Genomic DNA, 25821 nt, shown 5'->3' with positions numbered 1-25821 from the left:
CTTTACCGACTTATTTGCATGGCATTTGAAAGCGGCAACCTTGACGTAAATTATAAAAAAAAAATCAATCAACAAGATCCTGCCACATTCTCTATAAAAAATTCTCTATCATGTACCTGTCTTAAGCAAGTAAGTTTGGAAGAAAATTCATCAGATGTAAAATGTTCTTACTCGCTACAACCCAACATTATCTAGCTTCATGCCAACTATTAAGTCATTCCCATCAATAGGAGACGAGAAAACTGTGACGAAAATTTCCCTTGTACAATTGAGTGTTGTAATATTTCAAACTATCTGCAAACAGGAAGTGGCTACACAACAGATGTAAACATTACTCACTCGCTGACCGTTATGGAATATCCATTTCACAACGGATATGTTCCAATTGTCGTAACTACAATCCCGTTCCTTTTCCCCGAATATGACCTACCGAATTTGACTTATCACCGGGTTTGTACTAACATGAGCAACGGGTGCCACATGTGGAGCAGGATCTGCTTACCCTTCCGGATCACCTGAGATCAACCCCAGTTTTTGGTGGGATTCGTGTTGCTTAGTCTTTGGTTTTCTATGTTGTGTTGTTTATCTATTTGTCTTTTTTTCCTTTTTAGCCATGGCATTGTCAGTTTATTTTCGACTTATGAGTTTGAATGTCCCTTTGGTATCCTTCGCCTCTATTTTACTCGCTACAACTCAACATTATATAGCTGTAGGCGGTATATTAAATCATTCCCCTTTATAGAAACCAAGAAAACTTTGACGACATTTTCTTTCTTTCTTTCAAACAGACAGACGGACGGAGAGACAGACATAATCGAGTGGTTATTAAACCTGCTTTCGCCTTTGGCCACGCAGGTAAAACATGTGCTGTGCAGAATAAGCTTCAAATCAGGCAAATCCAGTATATTTGACTTTTATTATACACGCAGTTGGTTAATTTTATTTCTAAGTAATGAAAGTCCCTCTAAAGAAGTCAGCATTTCCAAATTCGTAATTGTTCAAAATGTAGGTTATACATCTTGATAAACTTGACAGTATCGTATCGTCTTTTTCTCTATTTTCCGTATTTCATTATAATTTCTGTTTGAATATTGAAATTTTTATTCACAGTAGCAGTCATTTATGAAACTTTTAGATGCCCAATCTGATATGAAATTAAAGCCGCTAGATAGCGAAAAATCATGAATATTATACATATGTTTTGAGCGTTTCTGATAAAGATAAATCCAGAAAAGCGCTTTGAACGTACGAAAATTATAAAGTGTTAGTAACATTTGCACTCAGACTTGATCACCTTTGTCCCAATCCAGGAGCCTGTAGTCCAGTAGTTGTAGTTGGTTGCTGTCTGCAAAAGTAATGTTATTAAGTCGAAAATAAACTGACATCAGTTTTTTTCTCTTCACATTTTGTTATCCCTGGTTGTTTTAGGCTTTACTATACAATTTGGGGGGTTTTCTCATTGTTGAAGGCCGTACGGTGACCTGTATAGTTGTTTACATTCTTGTCCTATTGTCTTTGGTGGATAGCTGTCTCATTGACAATCGCACCACATCTTCTTTTTTTATATACATTCTACACCAAATATATTATTATTGACACAAGCATACAATTTTGACATCTAATTTTATTTATGCATAGCAGATTTTATATAGTATGGATTCTGTCATTTTCTGTTGATGTCAAACAACTTCTGGAATCAGCTTATGTAGTGTAAAACAAAATTATAATTTGTATCGATATGATTCATCAATTTAGCTTCCTCCCTCGAATAAATTGAATCTTATAAATGTCTACCCTTGTAAAGCAACCAACTTTAAATCCTTTTCGAAAGTGACTTGTAAAAAGACATGAATTTTGCCCTTTGTCAATCTCATACTTTCAGTGTAGAAGTTTTCAGGTTTGGATCTGCTCAATGGAATTTGATGAAATGTACAAACACATTATTTGTTTGGCATCCCGATGCCTATTGCAGCTTACTATATGGTATAATTATTGTTGCAGGCCAATGAAGACGAAACGCGCATCTGACGTACAAAACTTTAATCCTGGTTTCTACGAGGAGTTTATTATATTTTTACATCGCGATGACCTTGAGGTCATCCCGATGTATTGCTATCGCCTAGATTTCCATTATGTAAATTAGTTTTGGGTTTGTAACCGATCTATAAACATGATAAATACGCGCACATAAACGAGTGCAAAATAACATTCCTTATCGTTTGATATAAATACATCTCTTCAATGAATACTGATAAAAATATTTTTGTTTACAACATAAATTAATAATATGAAAATGTTTTGTAGTTAGATATATATATATAAGTAAAAAATCATTGATAATATCAATGCACACGTACCGAAAAATTGTGTTAAAGCATGCGGAAGAATATCTCAAAGAACGTTTTGTGAAAATACCGTCAAGGACCGGTAACTCTGTAATTGATTTTGCGGGAAAATATGAATGCCTACTCGTATCCAATCTTAGAAAAATCGAATTTTTACAGAAAAGTGTCCACCATGCACTTGCATTGCACTATTTTTAGAATAGTAGAATAGAATGATATACAAATGGATTCAAATCATATATATATGTAACTGTTATTTTAATATAATATAAACAACAACTCAGTGTATACTGATTTGTATCACTACAATATAATAGTTATTACGGTGAAGTTGAATTTCCTGTCATTTATTCATCATCCACGCATGAACTTGTCTCAGAAAAAAATATATCTCTGTACATTAACCTCAGTTTTAGGTAAAGAGATATGTTGTTTTTTTCTGAGACAAGTGCTTTTGATCATCCTCAAGAACTTGTGGTCATCCGATGTTCAGTACTTCAGTACTTTGATTGATATTTATAAATTGAGAATCAAGGGTAGTGCTGACGTTAAGGAATTTATTATTTAATTCTTATTTTATGTTTTATAACATTCCACGCTAATATTATTATCAAAACTTCTTTGTTGTGTCTCTAAAATCAAGCAAGTAGGCAGTTGTTTTATTTTGAAGTAATTAGAAAAGTTGTATGCTGGAATAAACTCAGCGAAAGAGAACATGATAATGGGAATTGTTTCATTGGCAATCATACAACATGTTTTGGTCTAACATATATACTTACTTTTATAGCGATCTATTAGTCTTCTGAAATACGTCTGTGATACGTTTTCATCACATCAGCCTATATTGAGATGATTGGTTATCATTCTAGAACTGTTGTGACGTTTGTCTGTCGAGAACTGAGTTCGCGTTAAACTGTCGAGAACTGAGGTAACGTTTGTCTGTCTAGAAATGAGGTGACGTTTGTCTGTCTAGAACTGAAGTAACGTTTCTCTAATTCTTCGTCAATTTATCCCTTTCTGCACCCATTGTATAAAAAAATTTAATCAACGTGTGGGTCGTTTGATCTCAGTTCTTCATTGGTTAAAATCCGATTATGACGTCGAATTTTCTTGCTTTTCTCTGATTTTCCTATTGTGACGGCATGAAAAAAGGCGACCATGCCTGATGACGTCACATAGAAAGAACACATCTTTTTGCAGATCATTCAAAAAGAAGGAATAAGTTTGCCTGCATATTGTTTGAAAATCATTAGAGAAACAGATTCCACCACCACATCTCGTGTAATACGATATTTATCCACTCTCGACAGTTAAATTTTAAATATTTAAAACGCTCGGCGAGCCTCGCGTTTTAAATTTGAAAATTTAACTGTCTCGAGTGTATAAATATCGTATCACACTGTATATAACTGAGGTTACGTTTGTCTGTCGAGAATAGAGGTCGCGTTAAACTGTCTAGAACTGAAGTGACGTTTAGCTTTCTAGAATTAAGGTGATGTTTATCTGTACAGAACTGAGGTGACGTTTGTCTATAGAGAACTGAGGTCGCGTTAAACTGTCTAGAACTGAGATGACGTTTAGCTTTCGAGAACTGTGGTGATCTTTATCAGTCCAGAACTGAGGTGACCTTTTAATTATCTGTCTAGAACTGAGGTGACCTGTATCTGTCTAGAAATGAGGTGATGTTTATCTGTCGAGAACTGAGGTCGCGTCAAACTGTCTAGAACTGAGTTAACGTTTATCTGTCTTGAACTGAGGTGACGTTTATCTGTCTAGTACTGAGGTTACGTTTATCTGTCTAGAACTGAGGTGACGTTTATCTGTCTAGAAATGAATTGACGTTTATCTGTCTAGTACTGAGGTAACGTTTATCTGTCTAGAACTGAAGTAACGTTATCGGTCTAGAACTGAGATGACGTTTAACTGTCGAGAACTGAGGTGACCTTTATCTGTCTAGAACTGAGGTAAAGTTTATCTGTCTAGAACTGAGGTGACCTTTATCTGTCGACCACAGAGGTGACCTTATCTATCTAGAACTGAGGTGACGTTTATTAGTCGAGAACTGAAGTGACATTTAGCTATCTAGACCTGAGGTGGCGTTTATCTGTCGAGATCTGAGTTGACGTTTATCTGCCGAGAACGTAGGTGCCCTTTATCTGTCTAGAACTGAGGTGACGTTTATCTGTCGAGAACTGAGGTGACGTTTATCTGTCTAGAACTGATGTAACATTTATCTGTCAAGAACTGAGGTGACGTTTATCTGTCCAGGACTTAGGTGACGTTTATCTGGCTAGAGCTGAGTTAACGTTTATCTGTCTTGAACTGAGGTGACGTTTATCTGTCTAGAGCAGAGGTCGCATTTAACTGTCTAGAACTGAGTTGACGTTTATCTGTCTAGAACATATGTGCCCTTTGTCTGTCTAGAACTTAGATGACGTTTATCTGGCTAGAACTGAGGTAACGTTTATCTGTCTAGAAATGAAGTAACGTTTATCTGTCTAGAACTGAGTTGACGTTTATCTGTCTAGACTGAGGTAACGTTTATCTGTCGAGAACTGAGGTGACATTTATCTGTCTAGTACTGAGGTTACGTTTATCTGTCTAGAACTGAGGTGACGTTTATCTGTCTAGAAATGAAGTGACGTTTATCTGTCTAGTACTGAGGTAACGTTTATCTGTCTAGAACTGAAGTAACGTTATCTGTCTAGAACTGAGATGACGTTTAACTGTCGAGAACTGAGATGACCTTTATCTGTCTAGAACTGAGGTAAAGTTTATCTGTCTAGAACTGAGGTGACCTTTATCTGTCGACCACTGAGGTGACCTTATCTATCTAGAACTGAGGTGACGTTTATTAGTCGAGAACTGAAGTGACATTATGCTATCTAGACCTGAGGTGGCGTTTATCTGTCGAGATCTGAGTTGACGTTTATCTGCCGAGAACGTAGGTGCCCTTTATCTGTCTAGAACTGAGGTGACGTTTATCTGTCGAGAACTGAGGTGACGTTTATCTGTCTAGAACTGATGTAACATTTATCTGTCAAGAACTGAGGTGACGTTTATCTGTCCAGGACTTAGGTGACGTTTATCTGGCTAGAGCTGAGTTAACATTTATCTGTAAAGAACTGGGGTGACGTTTATCTGTCAAGAACTGAGGTCGCGTCAAACTGTCTAGAACTGAGGTGACGTTTATCTGTCAAGAACTGAGATGACGTTTATCTGCCAAGAACTGAGGTGGTCTTTATCTGTCATGAACTGAGGTGGCGTTTATCTCTCAAGAACTGAGGTGATGTTTATCTGTCAAGAACTAAGGTGACGTTTATCTGTCTAGAACTGAGGTGACGTTAAACTGGAATCCGCTTGTATTTACGCTATGCTTATTGATGTAGAAATTGTTAGTTTATACATTGTTAATACCTTTCACGAAGGAACACAGGGACAGTCTGTCCACCATCAACCCGGGTTCTCAAATGCAAGAGTAACCAATGACGGTCATCACGCATATTCTGTGTTCACTAACTATGTAATATGTTTCCACTATACTACTAACAGTCATGTCGCCACTAACACAATCGTAATGATGTTCACATAAAAGTTCTCCTTCTGATGGATATTTCTCACACACCTTTAACCATAAAAAACAGCGTAAATGGGTTCTTTTAAAATTACAATTGTTATATATTGAAAATAAAGACAAATGTAAAGAAATTTAGGCTATTTAAGAATACATGCAGCTACAGGAAGATAAACGAAATCGAAATGCTTAATCGAACTGAAGTATTTGGGAAACGTATGCACCAAGCGTGAGATTTGCTACATAAACTGCCAAATAAGGGAACTATGTGTTTTAATATTCTACACCAACGTATCGCGTTCATCAAAGTGTTCAGAAAAAGGAAGTGCCAATCTTATTCCGATAATGTTGAAACTGAAACAGTCTTGATTTTTTGGTATAAAAAGATATTTATTTATTAAAAACAAAGTTGGCAATAGAGGATATGCTATCCCTATTCAAGTTGTTCACTGATTGAGACATAAAAAGAATGGAATACACCGTAAAATAACTGCAAAATTTGAACACCATGCTGACCGGGATATAGTTCTTGAAGGCTGACAGTACAGTATTTTATAACAATATCCGCATGAAATCATCGAGTGCCTCGATGTTGTTTCGCTAATGTTTAAAGACTGAACAAAGAATGGGAAGTGAAGTAGGTTTTAATGGTGTCAAACTTTACGTGAATGGAACTTCGGAATCCAAATATCAGGCGATCTAAAATGGAAAACACATAAACATATATCAAACACCAGTAAAAAGCAAGTTCAATCATTTGTTTCCTCAGACGTAATCGCCAACATTGCCCAAAGGAAAGCAGGAAAAACGCATACATATCCTTAGTATAAGATCAATCATTGAACATGGAGATTTTATATGGGACCAATACGCAGAGGAGGAGACATACCAATTATAGAAAGAATACAAGACATACAAAGAAGGGCAGTAATTTATTAACAGAGACTACAAATCAAGAGATGACGGATGCATCACAAAAATAAAAAAAGACCCAGAAATATCACCCCTAGACGATGGAGGGTAAAAACAGACGCAAATATTTTTCTACAGAGTGGTTACTATCGCCTTCCGACCACAAAATTCCAACTCCAATGATAACGTCAAATTGATTAGAAAAGGTTTAAAGACTGTATAACAAAAAAATGAATACAAAAACAGTTAAAATCCAGCATTCATCCACCGACCAATATATAGGAATTCATTTTTATCAGAACTACTATCAACTACAGCAGAGACATATATCATACGTATATATACGTTGTATATATGTCTTTGACTGGAGCAACCTCGAGACCGCATGAATAACATATGACAACAATGTCAACGGAAGGCTTCAAATACAGATTACCGAAATATTTCAACACCAAAGGACAATCGAATCATTGGGTTGTCAATAAACTAAAATGATAAGCATGTTACAACAAATAACGCAAAAATACAACTAAGGCAAACAATAAAATAAATCATGAAACTAGACAAAGTGATGCCCCCGCACTCCACTCTGAAGTAACTGTATCATACCAAAGTCAATGTAGAACATTCTTTGAGATATTATTGTGTCTGGAGACACAAATGATGCCCCGCAGATGCAAAGTGATACTTTAAAATACACAAAGTTGAGCATGGGAGCACATAGGTCTATGGTTCACTGCAGGAGGAGTTATCCGGAAACGCAATGCACCTATTATGCAAGTATATACTCCAAAAATGACAAAGTTCAACTATCTCCCAAAAGAGCAAATATACATAAAAATCAAAACCCTGACCACATGCACACCTTCAATATATGTACAAAGAGCCAGAAAAATGAAAACTTCCTTGCATTCAAACTGTAGTAGGAGTTATCCGGAAACACTATGCACCTCTTATGCAAGTAAATACTCCAAAACATACAAAGTTCAACTATCTCCCAAAAGAGCAAATATTAATAAAAAATCAAAACCCTGACCACATGCGCACCTTCAATATATGTAAAAAGAGCCAGCAAAGTGAAAACTTCCTAGCATTCAAACTGTAGGAGGAGTTATGCGGAAATGATATGAACCTCTTATGTAAGTATATACTCCAAACATGACAAAGTTCAACTATCTCCCAAAAAAGCAAATATTAATAAAAATCAAAACCCTGACCACATGCACACCTCCAATATATGTAAAAAGAGCCAGTAAAGTGAAAACTTCGTAGCATTCAAACTGTAGGAGGAGTTATCTGGAATAACTATATACCCATAATTCACGGGACGGACGGACGGAAGGACAGACGGGAGGACGGACAGACGGACGGACTGACGGACAGCGTTAAAACAATATGCCCCCCAAATTTCAGTTGCGGAGGCATAAAACACAGATCAAGTACTATATACTTCTTTGAGACTACTATAACACATCTCAGGCCTACTGTTTTTTTTTTGTTTTTTTTTCTTCATTTTGACTGTTTTATATAATATAGATCAGTAGTTTTTTCCCGACAGATCATTAAAATTCAGTTCATAGTTTTGCATTCAAGAAAATAAATCTCTCTTTTTAATTCTATGCGACTGTCAAACAAGCATACAAGTGAGAGGTTTAGCTAGCTATAAAACCAGGTTCAATCCATCATTCTCTACATAAGGAAATGCCTGTACCAAGTCAGGAATATGGCAGTTGTTTTCCATTCGTTAAATGTGTTTGAGCTTTTGATTTTGCCATTTTATAAAGGAATTTCCGTTTTGAATTTCCCTTGGAGTTCGGGATTTTTGTTATTTTACTTTTTACCATTTAATAAATTACAAAAAGAACTTTGAAATTTTCCCACCTAGTAAGTACAGTAATCACGTGATACGATGGTTGTCAAAATGGCGGCTGGTCTGCCAAGATCTGGGCTGTTCGAAGTATATATTCGACAGCAATGGTGCAGAGTTTACGTTACTTTAAATGAAGATTCGTTGACTTTAACACTTGATGAAAATCCAGAGTTAGCAAATAGCACTCTTGGGTCATCAGATGCATCTAGCACACTTCCTAAAACGGACCAGTTACCAGACAGTCTTGCCGGCCAGAAACGTCTTGTGCGAGTTGTTAAAGAGGAACAGAATGGCCTTGGAATTAGTATTAAAGGTGGAAAAGAGAATAAAATGCCAATTTTGATCAGTAAAATCTTCAAAGGAATGGCGGCAGACAAAACTGAAAAGCTTTATGTAGGGGATGCAATTTTGTCTGTAAATGGTGAAGACCTAAGGGAAGCAACTCATGATGATGCTGTAAAAGCATTGAAAAAGGCAAAAAAAGTTGTAGATATAGAAGGTAACCACGATATCATCTTATATTCTCATAATGTATTCAAGAATCACATATATTTATGTAGAAAGGGAATATTCAGATGCAAAAATTGTAAAATGTAAAGAAAAAAAGTAATTTTAGATAAATTAAAAATTATCACTGTCAATTTTTTGTCAGAATATGGTCATCTAACTCCTAATAATTAGGAGCACCCCCCCACCTTCCCCCCTCCCCAACAAAAAAAAACAACCACCAAATCCTGGATCTGCGAAAGATATCTTTGGTGATTGTTTTAATTTGGACATACATGTACAATTGACATAGGCACTTTTGTAATTGTTAATTTTGAAATTCATAGTCTAAAGCTGGACGAATAAAAAAAACCTTACTATACCCAGAAGTGTAGACCCTCTTCTAATTCAGGGAAGTCTATACTTTTTGCCGTTTCTATTACACTTTTCTGCAGAATAATTAATCTTAAGACTAGTGAATAATTCATATATAGTAGAATAAAAATGGCCAACAGTATAGCCATTCGTCATGTTAGTGAATTAAGAAGGGGAAAAAAGGAAAATGGAACAAAATATACTGTCATTTATTTCAACAAACAATCCAAGACATGTGGAAATGTTCAAATACATTTTTGAAAACTTTACACATTATTTATTTGGACCTATTCATACACAATTTGAATATGTCTCCTGCTTCTTAAGAGCCATTAAATCAATTGTAAATTCACTGTATCTGTTAAGCCATGGACACATAAATATCTCATAAGATTTGAAACTGATTAGAGAAAAATTACATTGATGGATTGACATTTTAGTGATAATTTGTGGTGTTTGATTATTTATTTTATTTCTGAATCAATTTTGTGCAATTTCATTATTTTCCCCTTTTACATACATGTCATGCATGTACAGTATTTCTATACATTTGTACAATTATGTCATTTGTATGTAGACTTAATCCAGTTACCACTCCATTTAAAAAGGAGTAGAGTTTGCCTAACAAGCAAACCATGCTCTTCAACTTCGTACTTTATTTGGCTGTTTTAACTTTTTTGATTTGAGCATCACTGATCATTGCTGGTGAGTCTTTTGTAGACGAAACATGAATCTGTCGTACAAAAATTTGAATCCTGGTATCTATTATGAGATTATTTACATAGTTTTAAATATTGCATTGTTAAGATTGTTGTTAACATGTAAATTTAAAATCACAATCATGACAATGATAAGATACTGACAGGTGTATTGTAAGGATCTTCATAGATTATTTAACAAGTTTAAGAAGATACAAGTATATGTACGTTAATGGTTTGATCATGTTGGTTATCAGTCAAATGTAATCATGGTGATGTTACTGTTTCAATGTTAGCTTATCATCATGCTTAAATTTTTTTATATTTCATTCATATGTCATGTATGTTGCCTATGAGAAAATAGGCAGATGTACATGTACAATGTATATGGTTAGAACAGAATTGTTCTTATCTTACATTGGTATACATGTTCACTCGTCAGAGCTCAGACATAAATAAGTCTTATTTTGCTTTTGACTGACACTTGTAGTGGTCTAAATTTGTACATGTTGTATGTTTCATGGGTTCTTTATTTCACATCAAAATATGACTTCAGCACGTCAATGTTGGGCAAAAAATATTTGACCTGTATCAACATGCTTATCAATGACTTCTTCAAGTCGAAGTTACCAAAATTGGTTAACTTCAAGACCCATTTACAAATTTATAAAAAGGTCAAGTACATGTCATGTATCTACATGAAGTTGAGACAACATTGTTAAGCAATGCTTTGTCTTCTGAAGAAAAATATCAGTTTGATACTAAAAAAGTAGAGACAATGTTCATTCACTTTCTGAACCTGGGATTTTTTTTACCTTTTTAATTTCCCTATTTTTTCATAGTATTTTTATGGTAGTACAAAATGTACATGTATGCATGTATAACATGTGTATACAGCTACATATTATAAATGTATGTGTGTATTTGTTTAGTCTAAAATAGTTTGTTTTTCTGTTTCAGTGAAGTATATAAGAGAAGTTAGTCCATATTTTAGAAAGACATCTGCATTGAATGACTTAGGTTGGGGTGGTCAGGAAGCACAGAGAGATGCTGCAAGGGCAAACTGGAATGAATCCAAGACAATCCCATTGAAATTATGTTATTTATGTAGAAATCTTAGTATGTCCGATCCTGAAAGAAAAACTTTAGAACTCAATTCCCCTGATGGGAAAAGTTCCTGTGTATTAAGGTTTCCTGATCCGGGAACAGCCTCAGAATGGTTCAATCTAATCCATGCTAATGTAGCTATTTTGATGAGACAATGTATAGAAGAAGCAAACCATATAATGAGTTCAGCTCCTAATTCGGGGGAGATAAAACATATTGGATGGTTATCTGAGCAGGTGAGTTCGCAAAAGGTTTTCAACATAAAAGAATTACTAATCTTTGTGTTTTGAATATATTGTTAAAGGAATTTTGTGATACTTGGAATATTTCTATGTTTTTTTGGGAAAAGGGAGTCTAAATTATTGTAGTCATTAGAAATATATCTTAATTTTGATATTATTTTCCAAGGATATTAGCTAGATATGAAAATTAAAGACATGATAGAGTTTTTTTTAAACCTATTTGACAATATGAACAAACAGGGATATATAGGGTATATACTATATAAGTATGTCAATTAAGACTGCAACACAGACACAAAAACACAAGAAGACAACATAGAGAGGTCAACATACAGTGTTGATTAATTGTTATAGATACATGATGCAATTCATGTATATATGTTTATGTAGAGCTTTAAGTCAGCTGGGTATGGAATAGTTATATAAAGGAGACTGTACAGGGAACAAATCTAATCAATCTATGATAAGAAGTACAGTAAGTTCAATGCATAGCAAAATTGTTTTGATTTTTATATTTATCTCAATATACCTTTTACCCAGACCTAAGAATTTAAGGCATTTAGTATGTGTTAATACATTGTACTTAAAGCCAAATTCACATGTTAGTTATGCATCAATTACCACAACGAATTACAGCAGGATCCTACATTGTATTTCATGTATTGGTGGATTCGGGTTGTGGCATAAAGGGCTGATGCTCCACCCTTTTTTCCTCCATTATTAACAATTATGCCCTCCTTTACTTCTTTACTTGAACAATGGATCAGCCTTTTTCATGCCCTTGGACAGTGAAATTGTTTGCATTCATTTGACTAACAGATTATAATCCAAACTGTAACAAGATATACACCAAAACCAACAATACTGGTAGTTTTGTAAACTAACCCAGCTATTTACCAACTTATCAAATGCATCATTTAGAAAAGATTGTTGTTATTATCTGCTAGCTACTGGCTATGGGTACATGTAAAATGGAAATTGCAGCTATTTTACATGCATGATTTACAAATACTTAAGTATTTATACATATACAATTTTAGGTCAATGTCAGAAAAATATCAACTTCTTTGTATGAGGCTTAGAAACTGGGGAAGGGTAAGTTTACCGAGCTCTTTTCCAGTTTTGTGCTGAATACAAAAAAGTTGATATTTATTTAACATTAACCTAATATTGTTTTTATACTGCAGCTAAAAATGGCTACAATCATGACAATCATAAAAATGTTACAACAAGAATAAAACGCATTTTTCATCCTTAAACAACCCCAAATTGTGAAGAAAAGTGATGTGGCATGAAATCAACATTGCACGAAATATCAATTTGTTGCTATATTTGGTAGATAAAGACAACAAGAAATGTTCAACAAGAAGTGTTCAAGCTGCAATATAAATTATTTTTATATAGCATATAATATTTCATTATCAATTACAATGTAATAATATGTCGCTTTATTATTTTTAAAATTTAGCATGTTTAGATTTACTACTATATACATATTCATTACAAAAAGTTGATACCAATTTTTATTGTATATGTTTCATCAGATATAAAATTTTAAACGAATGTCATATACATCTTCTTTTATTTATCTGGGTTAATGATACATTTATGAAAATAATTGTGGTTTAAACTGTACATGATGTTATAGTTGAAACTCCTACTGACTAGTCAGGGATTAAAAATTTACTGATAATTGCTTCAGGCTAATGAGTTATTACATGTATATATGTATTTACACACATGCAGCATGACACACATTTTGTGACTGATTAAAAAAGATTAAAAGTACTCAAGATGCCATGAATACTTATATACAATATTAGTTTCTGGATCTACATTGTACATGTAGGATTTATTGACTTTCTTATTAAAGGTCTTTCACTTAAAAATTCTAAAGATCCTGGACCTTTCATTCAATTCTGTAAAGCTAAAGAGTTGCAAGATTGGAGCCTTGTATATTTGGCCACTGAAATTGCAAAAATATTAAAATTACTCAATATGAAATTAGAAGATGTGGTATGTCAAGTCTTTTAATTATGTTTATTTAATTGATAAATGAACCGGTTTATAATCTGGACATTTTAGTGCAGAAAGGTCATCTGTGATGTCATAAACATTGAAATTGATAAACTTGGCCTGAAATGGTCATTTTACAATCCTTATAAAGTACATCTTGAAGCAATATAAAAGAACATTGTATTTTTATATGAATTTAGATTTAGTTTCATCACTCTTTTAAGTTATCAAATGAGCAAGGTACTCCCACCTGGAAACCTGTATTCTTAGCTGTAACAGATAAAGATTTAATGATGTATGATACAGCCCCATGGAGTAAAGAAGAATGGGCCACACCATTTCAAAGTCATCCATTACTTGCTACAAGGTTTGCAACAACATAAAAATGTATTTCTGTTTTGATAAAAAAAACCAAAAAAAACTTACAAACAGGGCTGACAGTACAAATAATGATTTTGTACATATGTAGTCTATAAGGAAAGGAGAAGGTATATGTTGAGAGCTAATTTTGGGTCCCTGAAATAAAAAAAAATATTCAAATTCTTCAATCCTTTCAAAAGTATGTAATTTTATTGGAAATAAAAAGGATGATATTATTTGGACAACCTAGTGCAGAATTGTCAAAATGATTGACATGTTTGGCCTTAAATAGTCATTTTACGCACATATTAGGGGCCAATTAGATATGAGCTAAGGCCTTGCCCAAAATTAATTTGACAACCATCATATTTTGGGTAAGGCCTTAAGATTGTATCTAAATATAAATGATATGATCTCCAAATGAGGCTTCATGTATTTTACAGTGAATATTTGTAAGACAAAAACCAAAAATTTAAATACCGTGAGTACTGATATATACATATATATCCGACCGACAATGTAAATTGTAAATTGTATGTCAATGTATGTAGGATGTTAATTGTATTATAAACATTTTTTATTTCTAATTCAAGGGACCAAAAAAATGTCCTTATCATTCTTTCTCCTGTAGACAGAAGTCAAGAAATTGTATGTTGAGGTGATAATTATAAGCATACAGGTGCACATTCTATTTCATCATCTAAATTTTTATGTTATAGCAGTCATGGCATTGGGTCACAAATATTTGTATGATTTCTAATGTGATATTTTAGTTATATGATAGACAAATCGAACGCATGTTAGATAGCGAATTTTACACAGATTTAGCTTCTGAGTAATGTTACTCTGTGGCAATTCAGGTTGGTGTGTATTGGTCTTCACCCCCAAAATGGGAGAAACTTTTTTTGGCATTATTCAGCAATCATTCTGCCTAAAGTAGAACACAGGAGTAAAATGCTAGCAATTGCGCATGCTAACATCTTCAATTTACTTCAAAACAGTTATCGATAGAGAACATCTGGCAGTCAAAAAAAATGTTCAGAATGTTGCTTTAAAGATGGATATGGAATTCAAAGTGAAATATTTGTTTAAACTCAAAGGTTCACTGCATGTACACGTAAATCTGTTTGTATGAATAAAAGGAGATTTGGATATACCTGAATGAGACAGCAAACTAAACTCACAAAAAACCAAATGACATTGTCTGTCTAGATATGATTACTGTAAACCTAGACCAGGAATTTGGATGCTAATTGATAAGCATTTGATATTGATTTATATGAATTTGAATCACTTTCAGACTAATTCATTCTGGTCAGAGAACAAACCCAATGACAGGTGGTGATTTGGTAACATTTGGTACTAGATGTGGTACAAGAAATGGTGTGGAAATGCATGTATTTAGAGTAGAAACCCAACGAGACCTGGCATACTGGTCGAGAGCATTAGTCCAAGGATCACATGGAGCTGCAGTATTGATAAAAGAAGTTAGTTGTGGTAAGATATTCATGTACAAGTTTGTCACACTTACTCTTGATTCTATTTTAGAGGTCTTGACAGATTTTTAGACATATGTACTATATTCAGGAAAAGATTTGCCTCATAATTTCTGTCCTTTATTCAAAGTGCACTGTTGAAACAGACAACGAACTGATTTGTATCAAAATGATTTTAGCAAAAATGATTTAATTTACCAAAGACATATATTTAAAACTGGTAAATGTTAATATTGAAAAGGTTTTAAGTGAAAATTGATGATAAAAAACCCATGTTGTGTATACACAAGTACATGTGTGCACATGTGTGTAGGTGTGTAAGCATCAGAAAGCTTTCTAAACAATAAAAATAATATTTATTCAGTTTATCTTATATTATCATTTTAAGTTTTTACTTGATACAAAAAATGTGGAAATAATTATTTTAACTCCATGATGCTTGAAATTGTATACAGATAAACGTATTCTGTAGAAGATTAAGTTTTTTATCAGTGTTTTATTGCATTAATAAAGAGTATAGCGTGAATGTAAGTCTTCTGATGTTGCACACATAAAATGATGCACTGTCAATAAACAAAACTAAAAATGTATGAGTTATAAAGTCAGTTAATGGAATCCATATCCAAAGTACGAAGAAATGGTTTTTGTGTCCGTCATTGTCCAAAAGTACCTTTGATTTATTGCCTTGTTTTAAAAAAGGTTAAAAACAGGATTGAAAATTTTTTTTCGGCTGACTTCTTTTTAGAAGCCCTGGACCAAACTTATCCTTTTATTATTACCTGTACATGGCAGAGTAGAGGCCAGACTAAATCTTATATTACTATTATTGTGTGTATTTTTCAGTATGTATATGGCAGAATAGAAGTCAGTCTAAACCTTAAATTATTATTATATTTGTGGGTGTATTTTTCAGTATGTACATGGCAGAATCAAGAAGCCAGATTAAATCTACACTATGAAAGTGGTTTTACCTTATACCATGCAAATGACGATAAAATTTTCTGGTCTTTTCCTTATGAAAAGTTACGAATGTCGGGAGATGATGGCAACAGATTGATGTGGTTAGATTTTGGGACTGATGGAGAACATGTAAGTTTTTTATTTATACACATTTTAAACCAACACTAAGATATATGATAGGGTACAGTAAAAATAAATTTTTTCTAACACTAATTGGCCTTCAAAATCTGGTCTAGCTACTGAGGTTTGCTGTTCCCATACTTCTATCTTGTATGTCAATCTTTTCAGGTTTTGATTTGAGATTGTATTGACAAGACACACATATAAAACATATATACGGAAATTATCAACTGAACAATAACATGTTTAACCCCACAGAATCTACAACTTATAAAGTTTTGTGAAAGTTTATTGAGGAACAATGTATTGTATTCCTAAGGGTCTTTAATGTAATGGTATTGACAGCTAAAGCTTTATTGTAATTATTATTTAATGATTCTGTATTTTATTTTCTTCAGCAAGTCTAATAGTTATCCATGGCAAAATATAATAACTGTTTAAAATAATTCAATGAAATTTATCTGTGAAATTGAAATATATTTGAATAAGAAATATTTTGACAGCCTGTGTTTGGTTTATTAAAGATCTTAATTTGGTGATTAACATGATACATGCATACCACATGACATCCTAGTAGACATGATAATAAATTGCTCACATGTACTTGTTTAAGGTGGTACTTTTACTTTGATCCTTTGACAAAAATATAAAAATTTCAAAAAGAACTTGAACCACAAACTTCATCGGAAAAATTTCATTGGATATATAGCAGTTTGTCAAACACTAATTGTGATCATTGAGATGCTTCATATTTCCTTAACAATAGAACTTGATTAAAACGTTCAGGTGATTTTTACAGAGTTATCTCCCTGTGGTGTTATGTACCACCTTAAATTGAACCTATTTGTGTTTCAGGAATTAGATCTGCAGACCTGTCCAAAGCCTATTGTGTTTGTTCTACATACATTTTTGTCAGCAAAGGTCAATCGACTTGGATTGGTAGCCTGAAAACAGCTGATATTTGAAAACAGAAAGACAACGTTGTTATGTCTTTTGAAGAAAGGTTTTTAAAATTGATAAAGAGAAAAGCTTGAAATAGGAACATGTACATATTGCATGATGGTGTACTGTTGCTAAACAGATGTAACTAGATGCTATATGGCAGTCATTGCAAATAAAGGGTCAACAGTAATATAACAGCCTGCAGCAATATATTTTTTGTAATTATCAATTACTTTTTTTAAAAGTTATTTATATATATAAGAGGATCCATTTTAGAAATATATATTTTGTAACAGTCATTTTTAGGATTGCACGCCAAAAGAAAAAGTAGCTTAAGAATAAAAAAATAAATACTTAACTTGTTACTATAATACATAAGGAATTATATTTTTTTCTTCTGAAATTGTTCACCATTTTTTTGTTTCTTTTAATTTAACATTACAGATTTACAATAAAAAATATTTGTTGTCCAGATTTTAAATTGTCTTAAAATTGGTTTTTGACTCAGTAAAAATATTTATTCATGTTTTTTAAGAAACACCATATTTTTGTTCAGATTAATTTTTATAAATTTAGATAATTAAATGATATCAGTTCATTGTATGGTCTATTTATAAATCTTAGAAAAAGATTACTTTGTGTATCATTTAACTGAAGAAGACTATACATGTATGAACTACAAATGGTTGTTTGAAGTCATGTTCTACAAATTTTGTTTTTTTAAAAACCAATTATGAATCCATGTGTTTTGTAAGTTTAGATTTGTTATGTATAACATATATTATTTCTTGCCATATAATGATCCATTTTTAAAAAAGATTATTTTGGTCTCCAATGCTATTTATAGATATTTTATTTATATTTGTTATAGTTATTTTAGTTTTCTATTTTTATGTTTTATGTTATTTTATGTAGATACTAAGCATTTAAATAAGGTTGTAGATATAGTTATATTTATTTGATATTGATACTAGAGCTTGAATTATTCACTTTTAATATAATTGGGGAAAAAAGATCGTACCAAATCGATGTTATGATCATTGGATTTTGCAACCAATTTTTGAAAGATAACTTTGCATTGAAAAGTTACATCTTTATGTTGTCCAGAAAAACATGGCAATATTTTACTCGTTTTCACTTCTTGGCATAAACTTAAGGAAATTTCATAAAACAGTATGTCACATATCATCACAACCTTCATGTGACCTCAAAAAATGATTTACGGAAAATCTTTTGTCCCAAAAATCTTTTTTTTTATATATTCTTTCATATATGCTGTTGATACTTGACACACGGATGCAGCATCTCAAAAGAATGTGTTGCATACCATGGAAAATAACATTTGATCAATATATGGCCACCACAAAACCTTGATCAATATATGGCCACCACAAAACCTTGATCAATATATGGCCACCACAAAACCTTGATCAATATATGGCCACCACAAAACCTTGATCAATATATGGCCACCACAAAACCATATATATTCTTGCTTGCTATGGCAAGACCTTTTAATGTGACTAAGGGTTTCCCCTTGGTGGTCATGTGCCAACCCCTCATATAATAAATTGATAAACATCTCAACATTGGTTCAAATCCTCACCCCTAATCCACATATAGTCTTATTTGATAAGATTTTACGGGTTCACCATAGGTTTCACCATCCTGCCTCCTTCATATAATTAATTATATTCATTAATTTTCATGATAAGACCCTTACAATACACCAAAGTCTTTGTCACCTGAAGTCTTCCCAGCCCTTATATAGTAAATTGTTGAATATATCAAAACCTGTTCCTATCCCCATCCGTAAACCATATATATTCTGAACTGCCATGACAAGACCTTTTAAGTGCAACATACATTTCGTCTGGGCATGGGGCTTGGGTCATGTTTTTGTCCATTTGAACCGTTCCATCTTTTTTTCTCAAGGCACTCTGTAAGAGTTTCGTGTTTATTAGAAAGTAAGAGAATATCACAAACTGTAGCTTTAAAACAAGGAAATGCATTGTTATGCCCCACCTACGATAGTGAAAGGGGCATTATGTTTTCTGGTCTGTGCGTCCGTTCGTTCGTCCGTCCATCCGTCTGTCCTGCTTCAGGTTACTGTAAATTCAGAAATTATTGCGTGCATTTATTATTGCGATTTTTGAAGAATGGACTAAAATGAGAGATTAATTATTGCGATTTCAGGAAAATCTTCATACAGATATTATTATCAGATATCAGAATGCGAGTTCTTATTACTGCAATCTTCGTCCACTAGCATTATTCGCATTAATAAAAACCGCTGAATAATTTCTGAATTTACAGTAAAGATTTTGGTCAGGGTAGTTTTTGATGAAGTTGAAGTCCAATCAACTTGAAACTTAGTACACATGTTCCCTATGATATGATCTTTCTAATTTTAATGCCAAATTAGAGTTTTGACCCCAATTTCACGGTCCACAGAACATAGAAAATGATAGTGCGAGTGGGGCATCCATGTACTATGGACACATTCTTGTTTATTATATTATTGTGAAAATGCATTTTGAAAAATTTATGTTAGTCAGAGTGTAAACACATTCTATTTATAGAAAATTCTAGTCATAATCTATCAAGAATTTTCAAATTATTTTGGGATTATATAATGTTTTCATAATGTTTAGACTAAGGCTTGAAAGATTGTATTTGGAAGATTTAGGTTTGACAGATTGTAATTTATAGAAATTAATGTTTAATTATGTATATACAAATTTTGTAGTCAATTAAATTATGTATGAATTTACTGAACAAAAGTGGTTAAAAACTTGTTTGGAGGTTGTTTTTTTTATAGTTTGTTTAAATTTATTTCCAAAATTTTACTTTTTCCCTGTATGTTTGAATCCTCATTGTTTAAGAAATGTTTCTGTGTTACAGGGCCATTTAAAGTCTTTAATCCATTATATTTCTTTAGTACTTGTTTTTATAGATATCTTTGGATGTTTGAATGTCCCTTTGGTATCCTTTGCCTCTCTTTAAAACACATTTGGGAATTTTTCTAAAAATATTTTCTGTAAAGTAAATTGGAAGGCTATTGTTTTAAATGTTTATATACTTTAAAGTGAATGTTTTTAGAGTCTGTCTGAGTAAATACAAGGCAAATCACAATAGCTTTTTTATTTCTGATATTTGAGAATGATTGTTAACAACATATATCTATTTGAACATTTCTTTATCAAAAGTTCTCTGTCAAAAGAGATGTTCAATACTAAAAGTAAAGAAAAAATATAGGTAAAGTAAAAATTATTTATAAAAAAAGGTGAATGTTAGTTTGATCATGTTAAAATGTTATCAACAAGTTTTAAAAAGAATATAAAGTGAAAGTTGATAGTTTTCATTCAGGAAAAATGTAATTCACAACATAACTATATGATTTCATTGTAAATGTTTAGCCTCAAGTTATAGTTGTATGATAGTAGACAGTTAAGCTGCATCTCTCCGGTGACAGAAATGGCATTGTAATATAGATTTTGTAAAATTTCAATTGATTGTAGAGTCATGTAGATGAGGATATCTATGTAGATTGTCTTTCTATTCATATTTTTTGTAGTCATATAATAGTTTTTATAATGTTATTAATAATCATATTCAATGAAAGTTATCCTTTTCAATTAGTGTAAGAAATACATGAATAATTTTGTTATATTTTGTAAAATGATTCAATTTTTATAAAGGTCTTGTGACCAGCATCTTTAAACATGCTATATATGTTGCTAACAATTAGTTTAAATTATTATTTTTTTGTTAATTCTACAAGTCGATAGGTCCGAATAAAATCATAGAAGTTATACCAAGAAGATTCAATTCCCCTGTTACCAAGTGGCCAGGGGGCACATGCTTTAACCTATTTCTATTGTTGGTTCATTCTGAAGTACAAATATAACATATTCTTTTTTGCCATGTAACATATGCTGAAATGATTTTAAGTGTGTAGTTTTGCAATTATAGGTTACAAAATGTATGTGCTTTTAGCTCTTTTTGACATCATTCTGATCGAATTATGGAATCTTGGACTTCAAAAAAATGTTAAAATCTTTTTCAGACATTTTTGTTTTACCTGCACATAATGAGCTGATTTTTGGAATGTAATTGTATTAAATGGTACTTAACAAAAAGATTTTATTTTCATCTAATACATTTACTTTAGACATAGATAATTATTTGCTATGGGCAGTGCATGGCTGCTAACTATTTCCATTTCTGTAAATATTACAATTAAGCCTCCTCAAAATTACATTGTTATCAATAGTCTCAATACTGACCCATTACTGTTACACCCAGTAAAACAAAAGAAACATACTTTATAAGGAATACACAACTTGAAATTGGAATTCGTTCTTGCAATGCCATAATTTATGAGCATTGCGGTCTTGACAATTTTCAAGTCTGCCTGTTTCTTTAACATACAATGTTTTACCCAGACTTAAATGGTGCACATACTTTAAATAAATTAGTGCAAATGACTAGTGTTTGAATTGAGGCTGCAATAGACTTTCTATGTTTGAAACCCCTTAATAGTTTTATGGAGAAAGAATATAGATAAAATAAATATTGTGGATTCATTATTATTTATTGGGGACTAATTCATTTTGTTGATTACATTGATAAAGATTAACTACAAAGTTAGGTGTTCAAAGAAATGAAAATTTTCAATAGACTTGTCTTGAAAATATCCTAGAAAATACCAATTTTCCACAAACCACAAAAAATTGTAACCAGGACAATAAATAAATCCACAATATTCCATAGATAGGAGGTTATAAATAAGTGTGTTTGTGTGATTTAGTATCTTTCCACTGCCTGTTTGATGTTGTCAATAATTATTATGTGATATTAAAGCTAGTCTGCTTTTAATGTTTATTATAATTTAGAAAAGTTGCTTTAAATGGTTTAGTATTTATTAATATAGGTTTTGAAAGAAGTTTTCAGTATTCAGTATTGAATTTATAAATATGACAATCTGCTGAAAAAAAAGAAAAAGAATATGCAAGTACCTTTAAATTCTCAATGTATGGTGCTACGAAATTGTAATAGAAAACTCATATTCCAAACCTGTTGTTATCTCTCCTGCAATGACCCATAGTCAGTGTACTACTATATAGGATCATTGACCACCCATGCAAGTCTAACATATTTGGTGAACTGTACACATCTGGTATGGTTGTAAGGTTCAGATCTTTTAGATTGTGTGTTCTGGTCTGTTAAGGACATTTGCAGTGGAGGTTCTTCAGTACAATATCATAAAGTTATATATATTAAATATATTTACAAAAATTTAAACTCACTGTTTAGTTTTCAGTGCATCTTTCAGAGAAAACATAAATGATGCTGATTTCCATGTTTATTGGTACAGTCAAGTTAATACAATCAAGCTTTAACTATAACCATTTATGATATTATTTAAACCATTTATATTAGCTTTAGGACAAAGTATTAAATGGACATTGTTCAAGAAGTAGTGAAATGCAGAAAAAAGTAGATCTTGATACGTATATGTTTGAAACTATTCATGCCTTAGAAGAATATACATTGAAATAACAAAAAGAAGACAGTTTAAAGGAAAAAAAAGTTTAAAATGTTGGGAAATGCAAACACCAATTATTCAGGAGAATGATTTTTCAAAAAATATCTTTAATTAGATTGGAATGAAATAAAAGTTTCAAATATGTTATATAGTTTTTCTCATCGATTGTTTTTAGAACGGTTTTGCATTGTAAAATTGAATGTTTTAGAATTCTGCATTGTATAAGTGTTATTTGTATCTGTGAATATATACTATATATAGACTTCAATTAAAGGAGAAGATGTGAAAAAGCGTTTTTTTTTGGTATCTTGATATAATAATCCCTAAGTATTATAAATCTATCATATAATATCCTTTTGATTTTGCAAGATAATTAGTTTGTCAGACATCAACACTAAAGCATTTGAATTTTCACTTTCTTATTTGCTTTTGATGTTATCAAACCTCTTGACACATATATACATTCTTTCAAAAATTCTGATCTTGAGATCTCATAAATTTTGATTTGTGTACTAGCCTAACCAGAGATATTTCACTTTTAGAAGAAAGGAAAAAGAAACACTGTTAGATATGTCAATTAGGTTTTGAAAACTATTTTGTTATAATGTTATAATGGCATCACAGATGAAATTTCTTCACTCTGTATTTATAAGAAAAAATAATTAGAATAAACATAATTTTAAAAGGGTTCATGTATTTTACTACATATTCAAGTTTGGTGCCAAATAATAGATCTAGTCGAACCTCTTCCTTTTTTTTTTTAATTGAAATTGGTAAGAAAAAATAAAAAAATTCCTTATGACAAACTGTGTTGTGTAAAAGTATTTTCTATATTTATTTCACAATATTAGAAAGAATTACTACTGCTAATATATGTATGTGGTGGATTATATTTTTTAGACATGTTGAATGTTTTTTTTTATATATTGTTTACCTTATTTACTTTTGAAAAAAACCCATGTAATTTAAAAAGTTTCCCCCCTTTTAATTTACAAAAATTATCTCTTTGTGTCAAAGATGTCTTGAATAAAATTTTGATGAGAGATTTATGTTGATAAAAAATCTTAAGTGAAAAAAATGCTTATTTATATATATTTTTTAACAAAAAGAATGTATGTGAAAGAAGAATTAATTTTATTCTCTCAATAACATATTGAATGTAAATTTATCAGATTTTTGATTCATGTAATTTCTTCCACTTATTTTTCATTTTCTTTTGAAGAAAAAAGGATTTAAGTTTTTTGCCAATCATGACATTATTATTGAAAAAAAACCAATTAAAGACTATATTACTACAATGATAGCAATTTTCATTTTGCTAATCACATAAAAGTTGAAAGTTCAAAATTGTAGTTTCAATTACAACATAATGCAGACCAAGAAAGATAATGCTTAGTAGAAGTAGTTGGTGTAAACAAGATTTGTGAGTGTACTTGCATTCTCAGTTATATGAGAAATCTTTGATGTTGTAATCCCTATTTATATTCTGTTATTGTGCAGATTTCATATTTTGAAAATGATATGATATTACCTAATATGATAATTTTAAGAATTGAAAATGTGTTTTTTAGTTATATATTACAGTTTAACTTGGCTTAGCTTAAACAAGATGTAGTATCATTGCCAAGGAAACAACTCTCCACCAGAGACAAAATGACGTAGAAGGTTAGCAATTATAGGTCACCATAGGGCTTTGATTATCCCTATTATGCTAAGCATGAATGGCTTTCGTTTCCATTGGACTGAATCATGTATAGAACTATGTATACATAATCCCTGCTTAGTTAGTTTAAAATTGGTCAAATATTTTCAGAAAAGAATTTAAAAATGTCATTTCCTAATAGTTTGAATTGCAACCATGGGTGACCAATGTCACAATATATATACCACATGGCAATTGTATGCAGTTAAGCTAAACACAACTGACAAATACAAATATATAGAAGTCACCAATTATATTTCAAAGGAAAAGAAAGGTTACAAAAATGAAACTTATTAAAAACAGAATGCAGTCCTGTGCTGTACAGAAAAGTTCTCTGTGTGAATAAATGGAGATGTGGGTTAAATGTCAAGGAGGTCAACCAATTGCAAACAACAGAAAATCGCAAGACATCTAGAGGTCATTATACTGTCTTCAACAGTAGTGTTTAAAACAGGGTTGGTAAAATTGTGAAAGATTGACATTTTCATCACATTTTCTTAACCTTTTTAAGGTCCCCTTGCAAACAGTGTCTTTTTAGTTATTGACATCACTTGGCGTTCATCATCTGTCATTGTCTGTCCTCATCTGTTAATTTTAATAGAAATATTCTCCTCTGAAACTACTGAGTCGGTACTGGTCTTGTATAGGTAGAAGCTGTTAAAGGCAAAACTGATCAGCAGTACAAGATCTACAAAAATGCCAGTATGGCCGAATCCATTGAATGAGTCTTCAAGGAGTTATTGCCCTTAAATTACGATTTGTGTGTAGCCTCGCGGCGTCGGCGTCAGGAATGTATTTAAATTTGTGGTTTCATCACTTTAAGTGGAATCACTAATGGTAGGCCAATGCTATTTGGTATGCAGTAATTATTCGCACAGCATTTCCCTGGAGATTATTTGACCCCGCCCCTAAGTCATGGTTTATTGACTTTGAAACTCTTCGTTTATATGTTAAAGTTTGTGATAAGTCAGATTAGGTCCTTTTTATACGCCCGTTTACGGGACGTAATATGGTAAACCGTTGTCCGTCCGTCGTCAACATGTCGGACAATAGGTTAGTTCTCTC

General features: G+C 32.1%; 1 protein-coding gene across 1 annotated transcript; it reads left to right on the top strand.

The window, feature by feature from the left end:
- Positions 1-8740: 8740 nt before the first annotated feature.
- LOC127702140 (beta-1-syntrophin-like) lies at positions 8741-24613 on the top strand. Its single transcript, XM_052206241.1, has 6 exons — positions 8741-9200; positions 11221-11603; positions 13850-13992; positions 15286-15482; positions 16395-16570; positions 17417-24613. The coding sequence occupies exons 1-6, from the start codon at positions 8741-8743 to the stop codon at positions 17507-17509; spliced, it is 1452 nt and encodes a 483-aa protein (XP_052062201.1). The 3' UTR covers positions 17510-24613.
- Positions 24614-25821: the final 1208 nt, after the last annotated feature.

This window comes from Mytilus californianus, unplaced genomic scaffold, assembly GCF_021869535.1.
Source record: "Mytilus californianus isolate M0D057914Y unplaced genomic scaffold, xbMytCali1.0.p SCAF_5, whole genome shotgun sequence".
NCBI lineage: Eukaryota > Metazoa > Mollusca > Bivalvia > Mytilida > Mytilidae > Mytilus > Mytilus californianus.
Note: the sequence above shows the minus strand (reverse complement) of the source record. Positions and strands in the feature narration are given on the sequence as shown.

Excerpts from the sequence above, each read along its gene's own strand:
- LOC127702140 (XM_052206241.1), top strand. The coding sequence starts at position 8,741 with ATGGTTGTCAAAATGGCGGCTGGTCTGCCAAGATCTGGGCTGTTCGAA. Across the intron at positions 9,201-11,220 it reads AAAAGTTGTAGATATAGAAG|TGAAGTATATAAGAGAAGTT; the intron begins GTAACCACGATA and ends TTTCTGTTTCAG. Across the intron at positions 16,571-17,416 it reads TTGGGACTGATGGAGAACAT|GAATTAGATCTGCAGACCTG; the intron begins GTAAGTTTTTTA and ends TTTGTGTTTCAG.